The sequence below is a fragment of the Sphaeroforma arctica genome (assembly GCF_001186125.1).
Source record: "Sphaeroforma arctica JP610 unplaced genomic scaffold supercont1.407, whole genome shotgun sequence".
Lineage (NCBI taxonomy): Eukaryota > Ichthyosporea > Ichthyophonida > Sphaeroforma > Sphaeroforma arctica.
Window position 1 is genome coordinate 65732 of NW_014040151.1, and position 10703 is coordinate 76434.

At 45.2% G+C, this 10703-nt stretch overlaps 3 protein-coding genes across 3 annotated transcripts; all 3 read right to left on the bottom strand.

Annotated features, from left to right (window-relative positions):
• Positions 1-342: 342 nt before the first annotated feature.
• On the bottom strand, positions 343-564 carry SARC_05967 (hypothetical protein; the record flags this gene model as incomplete). The annotated part of the gene is made up of 1 exon (XM_014300153.1): positions 343-564. The coding sequence occupies one exon, from the start codon at positions 562-564 to the stop codon at positions 343-345; it is 222 nt and encodes a 73-aa protein (XP_014155628.1).
• Positions 565-3686: 3122 nt separating this feature from the next.
• SARC_05968 (hypothetical protein) lies at positions 3687-5099 on the bottom strand (the record flags this gene model as incomplete). Its single annotated transcript, XM_014300154.1, has 3 exons — positions 3687-3820; positions 3969-4480; positions 4720-5099. The coding sequence occupies 3 exons, from the start codon at positions 5097-5099 to the stop codon at positions 3813-3815; spliced, it is 900 nt and encodes a 299-aa protein (XP_014155629.1). The 3' UTR covers positions 3687-3812.
• Positions 5100-5811: 712 nt separating this feature from the next.
• Positions 5812-10329, bottom strand: SARC_05969 (hypothetical protein; the record flags this gene model as incomplete). The annotated part of the gene is made up of 9 exons (XM_014300155.1): positions 5812-6375; positions 6784-7094; positions 7219-7249; positions 7364-7737; positions 8406-8566; positions 8852-9023; positions 9247-9433; positions 9781-9920; positions 10209-10329. Coding segments are annotated over 9 exons (1671 nt in total), but the record flags the coding sequence as incomplete, so codon positions are not given.
• Between the last annotated feature and the right edge of the window lie 374 nt (positions 10330-10703).

The window sequence follows — 10703 nt, forward strand, 5'->3', positions numbered from 1 at the left end:
TTTAATTCTCAGCAATTCTTTAATTCTCTCAGCAATTCTTTAATTCTCTCAGCAATTCTTTAATTCTCGGTAGGTGAAAGTTGTGTGTAGGTATAAGAGCGTTTATAGGACTCATATATAAGCACACGCGAACCTTCTTTAACGTGAACGTGACATCGGAGCTAAACTGGTCTACCGCCAAGAGTGCAAGGTTGACTGGAGTCGGTTCGTAGTTGACGGCATTTTTCCCGTCTTCCAACCATGCCTTAACTTGTTTTCGGACTACCTGTTCGTGACGCCACGCTACGTAGTTTTGCGTTGGACATTTCAACTTCGAAAAGTCTACTTTTGTCAAGTCTAAGCTCACGTATCCATTGTTGATTTTGAACTGAGCGCAGTCGTAATCTTAATCTTGTTATTCTCAAAGATAAGATACTTTAGCTTCTCCGTGAATTGAGGTATCATTTCATTCACGATAGGCTTATATACAGGATTCAGCAGATTATCACCTGACTGATCCTTCTGTGGGTCTATGTTCGTCGGTAAACCGGTGATCGTTATACCTAACGATAGCAAATCACCCATCCCACTATTAAGTCATAGTCTGGCTTAGTGTTATAGACGACCGCCTTTGTAACGGTTGTCCTTTGATCAGTGAGAGTAAACCTCAAATCTATGGCCATGTCACGGCACGTGATCTCCCTCTCGACATCCAATTTTAACATAGTAGGTTCTGCTAAAACATGAGATTTGCGAGCCCGAATCCAACAACGCTTTTATTTCATGCCCATTAACTCGTCTCATCTTGCGGTGCATCCTTTTGTTTTAGTGCCAAGATCCGGTAAGATTGTCACTTAACTTCTACCTTCGGTTGCACCTTACACATGTGTTTGTGGGAACCTCCAGTCCCTGCGCAGCTTGCACACTTCGCGATAAAATGTTTACATTTCTCCGCGTGCCTGCAATTCCAGCGCCCATTCGGCTCATGTTGGGTCATGCGCCAGTTGCAATCTGCCTCAGCACAGTCCTTGGTCTCCATGTATTTAAGCTTAGGAGGTTCGGCTGCCTGATTAGATTTGTTGCCCAAGGTCCCGCGAGTGTTGACATTGTTCTTGTGACCATCAGTATCTTGTACACGCTTGTGTACACTTGTTTTTCTGGCCACCTCTGTCTCCACCTTTTTCCCTTTATTATTTCCGTTCCCGTATGAGAGTCTTGACCATTACCTGGTCCTCCATTCGTGTTGGGTACAGCCTTCTTACTCGGCTGTATGAATTTTACCATAGAACTCGGGCGGTTAGTTTAGGACCTTCCGATTCCGGTTTTGAACTCTCTGATTCTGGTTCAGATTCCGGGTTGCGTCGCCTTCTCTGGTGATTCCTTCTTCGCTTTCTTCTCAATCTTCTTCTCCTTGAACTTCTTAGTGACTTCGCTACTGGCCTCATCCTTTGACTTCTTGGCCTTCTTGGACTTCTCTTTACCCGTCGCATCTTCGGGTGTTTTGTGAGGTATCGCCACAGCCATCAAAGATTCGACCTTGTCGTCCACTGAAGAGTCAGGGGTCAAGAAGGTCTCAGAACTTGTCACCTTAGGCTGGTTCTTAGTTCTCTTCGCTATTCATCCACGCTTCGTCATGATGTCGATAGCATATATATACTTAAAAATATGTAAAAGTCAGACTATTTAGGCTGACTATCGATGTCAATAAGTTAACGTAAAAGAAAGTCCGATTTCAAAGTAAATTTGCACAATGTAATTTAAGTTTAGCTTTAGCCCTTGATAATGATTAAGGGATTTTAGATTGAGATATTGTCTATATGCTCCGTTCTACTTATTCACTACTTCGGTCTAGATTTATTTGGTGTCAGTATTTAAGATCAGATTTCATTTCATTGAATGCACGATATTTTATTCTCTTTTCGTTTCATGCTCGAAGCTATCCTCCAATCGCAATTACTTATAAAATAGCTTTTAAGTGCAACTTAAGAAAAAGAAAAAGAAATAAAAAAACACCATGTTGGTGTAGTTAAATATCTGCACCTATACCCCATCACATGGTACCTAGCTCTCCATCCCATTGAAGGCATAGACGGGCACATCAAAGTGCATCCAATAGCTCATCCGTGATTGATACCCCATTGAATTTAACCCTGTGGCCCAGTATCGTTACCGACCGCCTGAAGTACACTATCTGGCACTTCCTCATGCCCAGTTGGATTCCATATTCCCGACACCGATGCGGCACTGCCGTCAGGTCGTCCCAGTACTCTACTGCATTGTTAGAGGCAATCACAATGTCATCTATGTACCATATCACGTGGTGCAACGAATAAAAAACTTTCGCTAGGGATTCTTGCACTAAGAAGCTTCACGGAGCCCAAAGGGTATCCCGGCATAAGAGAATCGTCCCCACGGCGTCGTGAACGTCAACATCCGCGATGCTTCGTCATCAAGCTTGAGCTGATTAAATCCGTTGCCACAATCCAGCACTGATACCCACGGGGTTTCCACAACGAGTACATCTCCGCTTCCGTTGGTATTGGGAATGACTCCGAGTCGAGCGCCTCCTTCCAGCGGCTGAAATTGGTACAGAATTGCCATTCATCCAACCCTTCGGGCAACGGTCGCGGCTTCTGCCCAGGCTTCTTCCAGGCCATCATCATATTGGCCTGCCATCTGTTGGAAGGATCTTCACATCGCCGAATTATGCCCCTCTCAAGCAACTGCAACAATTTCGCATGCGTCGCCAGCATTTCTGGCGAATCTAGATTCGTGTACGGCTTGTGGCCACCGCGCTTGGGCTGCGCTCTTACCTTAATATACAGCTTGAGCGGATCAAGCTTGGCAAATTTGTGGTTGTCTGGGTTATATGCACACGCGTGAAACAGCGCAGTAGCATCTAAAAAATTCCTCCGCAGTCTTTCCTGCCGCTTCACCGAGGTTCCTGAATCCCGTAGCCTCAAAACCTTCGCCATCCTCACCAGACCCATAACCTGAGTCAAACCCTGACAAATATCTGTCTTCCCGGTCCGGTACCACATCAATATTGTGGAGTATATCAGGCCTACCAGGTAGGTACATCCCACTCACTATGGCTTCATCTTCGCCTTTGGACGCTAACGGATGCTGCGCCGCAACCTGTATTCTAGCCTCGTAGCCCAGCACATATATAAAAACAACAAAATACTGTACAGGAGAACGGTGGACTTTACTAATATTTACCAGCTGAACGAAACGGTGCAAGTAGGAATGTAATACTGTGTTATCGTGCTAGTTTATCAGTGTGATGGCGGACCTTCCGAGGCCTCGACGGTGACGAGTGCTGTATGCTACCCGCATCAACCGGTGGCTGTACGAAAGCCTCACCTCGAGCTGAAACGTCCTCTTCGTGCGGGAAGGAAATCTCCGTAGACAGCACTTCTTGCCGCAGACTAGGCCGGTGTGGAATCGCAGACCCGCACCACGTTAACGGCGGCTATAACCCCGTCAGATCACGCCCCCCTACCAGCTGCTGCTTCTGCCTCTTCCTACGCTGCTTGTACCCTCCCCTGGCTCGCCTCTTAGACTTGCGCTGCGGACCTGGCACTCGCTGCAACCATGTCTGCTCCCCAGTCTGCAAGAACCCATCTACCGTGTTACCTCAATGCCTAGTCGCACCTGATTAAGGGGGCGGATCTTTCCCATGCCTGGGATACCATGTATTGGTGGCCCATCATACATGCTATGTTCAGTTTATTAACAGTAAATTCAGATATAAAGTTAATGGCTGAACCTGCATCCATGTACGCCGGAGTTTCATACTCCCCCACGCACGACGCAACCACTGGTCCACGTCAGACACCTCGGGTCTTGGTGGCCATCACGGCTTTCTTCTTCTCCGGGCAGTCCTTGGCTTGATAGCCTTCATTGTCAGAGTTAAAATACCCCTTGATACGTCAGAGTTTCATACTCCACCACGCACGACGCAACCACTGGGCCACGTCAGACACCTCGGGTCTTGGTGGCCTTCATGACATTCTTCTTCTCCGGGCAGTCCTTGGCTTGATAGCCCTCCTCTTCACAGTTAAAACACCCTGTGAATGACGCCGACCTCGGCTTAGCCCTCGATCGCGCTTCAGCCCTATCGTCACGTTTATCTGCCTTGTTCGCCTCTGAGCGCACTTTGAGCATATCCTGAACTGGTGAACGAGAGCGACGCAAAGACCGGTCATCCCTGTGTCGACTATCACGACGCCTGTCCTCCTCCCTGCGACGCTCGTCCCAGAAGTCTTGCGGCTTGTGATATTGACGCTTCCGTCCATATTCAGCCTGCGCTGTCGCCTTGTGGTGTTTCTTCAGCTGACTGTTGGACAACTGATTCGGAGCCCTTTGCTCAGCCTGACCACCGATGCGATCCGCCAAACTTTCTTGCGCATGCTCCCTCGTTGCTGCCACACTAGGCAAGGCAATAGTCTCTACAGAGAACTTCCGCCTGCTGTCTTTTGCATATTGCGAAACCAATCTAATATATCCGTAAAACCGTATGTTTCCTTCAATACCGTCACAGTTGGCGCGTGTAGCGTATCCTTGAACAACTCTGTCATAAAGGCATTAATCTCGTCCCATGCGTATTGCAAGGCTTCGAACACCTCCTGCCCATATCCAGGGTGCATAGATGTCAGGAATACAAAATACCGACGACAGTAACTTCATCAACGACATACTCTCCCTGCGACCAGAAAAACTCAGGATCTTTGCCACCTGAGCTTCCTCCTCTGGCGCACACGGCGTAAGCACCGATTCAAACATACGAGCTCGAATCGCATCGTCCGCGCCTTGGCTTGCAATGCCTCCTGCTTCGCCTTCACAGCTGCCGCCGCCGCTTTCTTCGCTAACTTGACAGCCTCCGCATTATCATGCTCCCCAGACTCAGGTAACATACCCAACGCCCCATCCAGTGCGCCTGCCATGAATGACTCAAAATGCTTCGCCTCCTGCGTTGAATACTTGGACACCATCTTACTCCACTTGAAAAATGTCCATACCAGGGTAAATCGTGGCAGTAGCGAGATCAACTCCATAGGTATCTCACTCGCAAACTGCGTGTCCTTCCGGCAATCCCGCACTAGAGCCCTCCTCATGGGTTCATTGGTCTCATACGGAAACCGGTACAACGGTGATTTATGCACGATAATCCGTATCAGCCGCCTAGCATATGAAGTACACTCAGGAGGCAAGTACCTTCCCGACTCATCCCTCAAACCGGAGTTGAAATGCACCTTCTCCGCCTGGTCTCCCTTGGCCGATGTCCATTCCTTCGTCGCCGCCCGCAGATCGAGCACCTCTAATGGGCACTAACAACTGACCTTTCAGTCCTTGGTACGGCTCAATGGTACCGCCCGTAACAGGCACAGAAAGAAGAACCGATGGCATACTCGTTACTACTCAATATCACCTAAACTGATTCAAGCACTAGATCACGATGCCACAAAAACAACTAAAAACGTCAGTTTTATCCGAAGATGACCGAATTACTGGCAATGTAAGTCGCAGAAACACTATGTCCTACCCTCGTACATTGTCAGTAAGGTTGAGGGCATCCTCAGGTCAAGACGAAAGGATAACCCTCAACTACTGTGTGCGACTTTAGTACCCACACTATCTGGTCTCACATTGTTCTTAACATGTGCGCGTGTGTTGTCATCATTATTATCTGGGTGCACTCACCCTCACCGGTAAAGTGTACTCACTTAACAGTTCGGCACTATAGGGCCAGGCGCCTTACAGTTGCACAAATTTTTAAAAGCTCTATCTTCTCGAAGTATATATATATAGTACATAGGTGCCTTTCTTATCATGGGCATGTCTCGTAATTCGTCTGATTAGCTTCAAAATAGAAGCAACAGTAATGTCACGAACTCACGATTGTCTGTTCCAACTATTTACTTCAAATTGCAGAGAGTCATGTGACATGCTGCCAAGGCAATTCGTATATTTAGGTTGTGAAAAGTGACTATTATTATTGCCAACGCGTCCAATATACTATATGTGCTGTTGCAAGAATTAAGCACCTCTTTCTCGACAGGAAAATATAAAGAAGATGCCTTTCTCTTGCTATGGGCATGTCTCGTTAATTCGTCTGACCAAATTAAAAGCAACAGCAATGGCACGATTGTCACTAACCTCGACAATATTCTCTTAATCTGGCTAGCTTATAGTTAATTTGCTATATCTATATCCCCTTTAGAGACGCAGATCCTTTGCCACCATAGCAGCGGCAGTGTTGTGGTAGAATTTCTTGTGCTTCTTAAAGGTTTCTAATGCCAACTCTTCACCTGCAGGCGAGCATTTGGCCAGTGCACGATATAACGGTCGAACATACTTCATACGACCTTGCTCGGTGATAAATTTGATGACCTGTTCACAAAAGAAGTCAATGTACCCATCAGTAGCGCTAAAACTAGAAACAATCGAAGCAACGAGCACATGCACTCTAAAAATATATCAAAAAGCTATCGGAATGAGAAAACTTAGTGGAGCGGAAAATTACCGAGTTATTCACACCCCTATTTTTGTAGTGGACGATACATACAGAGGAAGGTAAAAAAAAGTGCTTGGCCTCGATGCTGTCACGAGAACGTGTGCGTACAGCGATAGCGAAAATAGATTTCAACAACGAATGATAGGAAATCCTAGCTGTAGGTGTGCAATAACTCGAGGAATCATATTTTAAGATACTCACTTAGCACGGGACAAGCACGGAAACACTACACAACAGCTGAATATTAAACACAAACAATATAGAGAAAGAGCCTTAGCACATACCTGTGGGAACACTATCTCGTCACCTAGCTTCAAGCAAAGCAATTGCCATACGAACCGAATTTCACTGTTATGCACAGCATTGAGATTATATCTGCTATCAAGCGCTCGTACTAAAGACAGACTCAGCTTGTCGGAGTTCGCACGCAATTCGTTAAGGAGAAGAACCCATTGCAAGGCAACAAAGTCATCGGCTAAGGTGCACGACTCGAGCTCAGATCTGTTCTCTTTCTTGAGCTCTTCACAGTACACTCTAAAGGCTTCTACGGCGTTGTACATGACCATGTCGCGAGGGACGGTGACGGGTGGCATTCCTGTTCAAAAAACCAATCATAGTATAAGTAAAAAAAATAGGATCAAGCATAGTTCAACACATAGTACTATATTTATAACGAACAAATGAAGCAACATGCTGATGATAAGCATAATTAGACATACCAGGATTATTCAGCCACGCATTCCAATCCACCTGAGTAGAGTTCCAACGACAATAAAGATGAGTTATAAAGTGGAAAACCACGCGCCCCCTATACTAAAACGAATATGCTCACACAGTACGAAAATGCGTAAAAGTAGACATTACCTCTTTCAGAGTGTGCGAGAGATTCTTCTTCTCTAAGTACGCCTTGAGGTAGTCCGTCCACTGTTTAGTGGTCACGGTCTTGTACGAGAACTCCTTAATATATGCCTTGAAGAATTCACCCCATGGTTCAGCTCCCACGAGTGTTTCGAGATAAAATAGGAAAGCACTACCTTTCTCGTATGGCACTGAGGAGAAGGAATCATCGGGACTAATATCTGTGCCCAATTTGATGTCCAACGCCGTGAGAGGGTTTGTTTCACCTAGCAGATCGATATCGTCCTGCAGATGCTGTAGCCCCAACAAGGCATGGAAGGACCGGAAATGTTCGTCGAAGATCTCCGCCAGAATTTTTCGCTCGAGCCACACGGTAAAGCCTAAGACGTAGCGAGTTCAAAGGACAAGGAGAATAAGACGACTCAATCCTGCATATGACCGTGCCGATATCTACGTGTACCCCCCCAACTTCAATGGTACTAGTGCAAGCATAAGTGCGTCTTTATCAGATGTATGGAGATGGACGTTTATATGCATGAATATCATTATCCATGTATGTAAAAAACAACAATTATTACGTACATACGTATATGTAAGTAAAAGTATAGTCATAAACATACACACTGGAGTGGGTTGCATTGTTTGGAGTTTGTACAGAATGAGATACACAGATCCCGATGTACAACCCAAAGATACACTCAATTGTAGTAAGTACTAGAAATTATACAAATATCGTGCTTCTGCAATATATTTAGATCAAACGTAGGTGTGCGGACAACGACCCCAGCAAACCTTATGTAAGTAGAACTTGATGTTGTTATCACCGATGGCTACAATATGATGCCGACAGATCAGCTAGCCAGCTTACAAACCTAATCAAGTGGTACGCACTTAAAGCGATTTAGATTCATATGCGCGATACATAGAAATCTACTCGATTTTTTTATCACATCGCAACCTTCACCGTGCCCAACCTCAGTTAGACTCTTGCCTGGCTGAAACCAACTAGAACCAATAGACTGGTGTGATGCATTGATATTCCACTCACCTTCGTTAACATAGAAGCACTCCCAATTGTTCGTGCTCACTAAGTTACCGGTCCAACTGTGTGCAATTTCGTGTGCAACAACATTCGCCTGACTCCTGTCACCCGCCAACAAGGTAGGCGTTACGAAAGTCAAGCATGGATTTTCCATACCACCATATGGGCTGTGATTTCGGGATAAAAAGGTAAAGTCAGATATAAAGCGTAGTTAGATACTCACGCACTACAATAACAGTGGCACGTATTTGGGCATATGAGCATATTTGCACCAATCCAAGCTTCCGTTGAGATCTACTCTTCATGCAGAGCTCAACTTTGATTCTCAAAGTATATTAACTTCCAGCCTGGGCCTACTGTAAGAATGGGCAATACATGTACTCACCATCATGGCCAAATTATACACACCGATGGTGTTCACGAAATCTATTTCGAACGTCTCCAATACTTACAATGACGGGGGTAGGAGGAGGATGTCATATCGGCCCCATACGTATGGGCCACAGATTTTCTCCCCAGCTAACAAGAAGCTCTCAGTCTCAGCAAATTCATAGGCACCGGCATCAATCATTTCTCGTTCGGAGTACAGTGTCGTCCGGGGTCCTATCTCCTTGCCAACAATATCTGTTGCACGACATAGCCGAGCGAAGTGTGAGGATGATATATATATATATATATACTCTTTGACGTAAGAAAGTGATTTTTCCCCGTTCTAGACAGTCAACAAACAACCTTTCAATCGGGTGGCACACGAACACGCAAAAGAAGTATATAGCGAACCGGCTCTTTTCCAACGACATACACAGTGTAAGTTGATACACAGAGAGTTTAGGGCGAGAAAGCATACCTCCGACTGCGAGAGCAACTAAGTATGTGGGCATAGGAATCTTCTGCTCGAATGTAAAGGTTGTCTTCCCATCTGTACCGCTTTTCTTTCCGGTATGCGCGGCACTCATAAGAGCAGTGAGCGGGTCAGGCACGGTGACGGATGCTGTGTACGTAATTTTCGCCTGCGGTGTGTCTTGGCACGGATACTGTGGAACGGGTATGGCGTCGAAAGTTTGAGATCGAGTATTCACATAATGCAGGAGGTAATCCAAGTGGTGCGATACACAAGTGTGAGTATTGGCGTTGGCATCAGAACGAAGGCATCGAGATTGTTGCACAGCTGATTTTCATACCAGGCAATGGTACATTAGCTATTTTTAGATAGCAGGTTATCAATACATACATTCATAGTAGCGAATTTATCTACGAGAAGTTACGATGCTTAGATATTAGAATCCACGGTCTTACTAGGGAGTGGTACAAAACTGCTTATGAGTTGTAAAGAAAGATTCGAAGTCCAACCCATGAAATTCCACTACAGGCACCCACATACCATTGAGCGCGCATGAATGGCCTGGTTCTGTGTGAACAGATAGGGATATTTCTTGCCAGCAGTATTTGCTGGCAGCAACCACTGTATTCCAGAGGCATCCGGTGAGGTTACATATTCGACTTTAATGACCACTTTGTCACCTACGATGAACATAAGTACATAATGAATAAGGGTATCAATGCAGTGCGCAGAAACTGCGCCCCAGACGAAACTTATGATCCCATGGACGAAGCGGGACATCTTTATTGCTTTCATTATGAAAGAAAAACGAAATCGGTTCATGAAAATAGTTATAACCCCTAGGTGCTATCAGCACACTGAGATATAGACAGAGGACACCCAAATCCTTTTTGCGGGGTCAATAATACATACTCAAACTCTGTATCAAAATCTATGGAATTAGCTTGAAGCCTCCAGTATATACATACCCTTTTTCTTCGGGCCGACAGAGATAGAAAGGCACTGTCCGATAACCCTACTCTTCTCTTCTATATTGTAAGTCAATTTTGTACCATCCGAGCTGAACACATCTTTCACTTCAACTTCCCTGTCAATAGTAGATGTTGCGTTTAAAATTAAGAAAGTAAGTGAAATGCTCTTCGCAGCATAAATTGCATCTTAAACATCAGTCCGAGGAAGACATTTGTTTACGACCATTCGCAACATTTAAATGTGACTGCAATGTGCCCAAGGGTAAAATGCGCTGTACCCATTGTGCAAGTGCTTACTCAATTGTTCGAATTTATACAATACACAAAAGACAACAAGTACATAGGCTAAATACAGATGAAAACGTACATAGATAATTCACAAAACACACACACACACACATATATGTATATGTCCACGACCATGTCTATGTATATGTATATTTATATGTATTTGTTTATACTTACATTTAAAAATTTATGCTTATATTTATA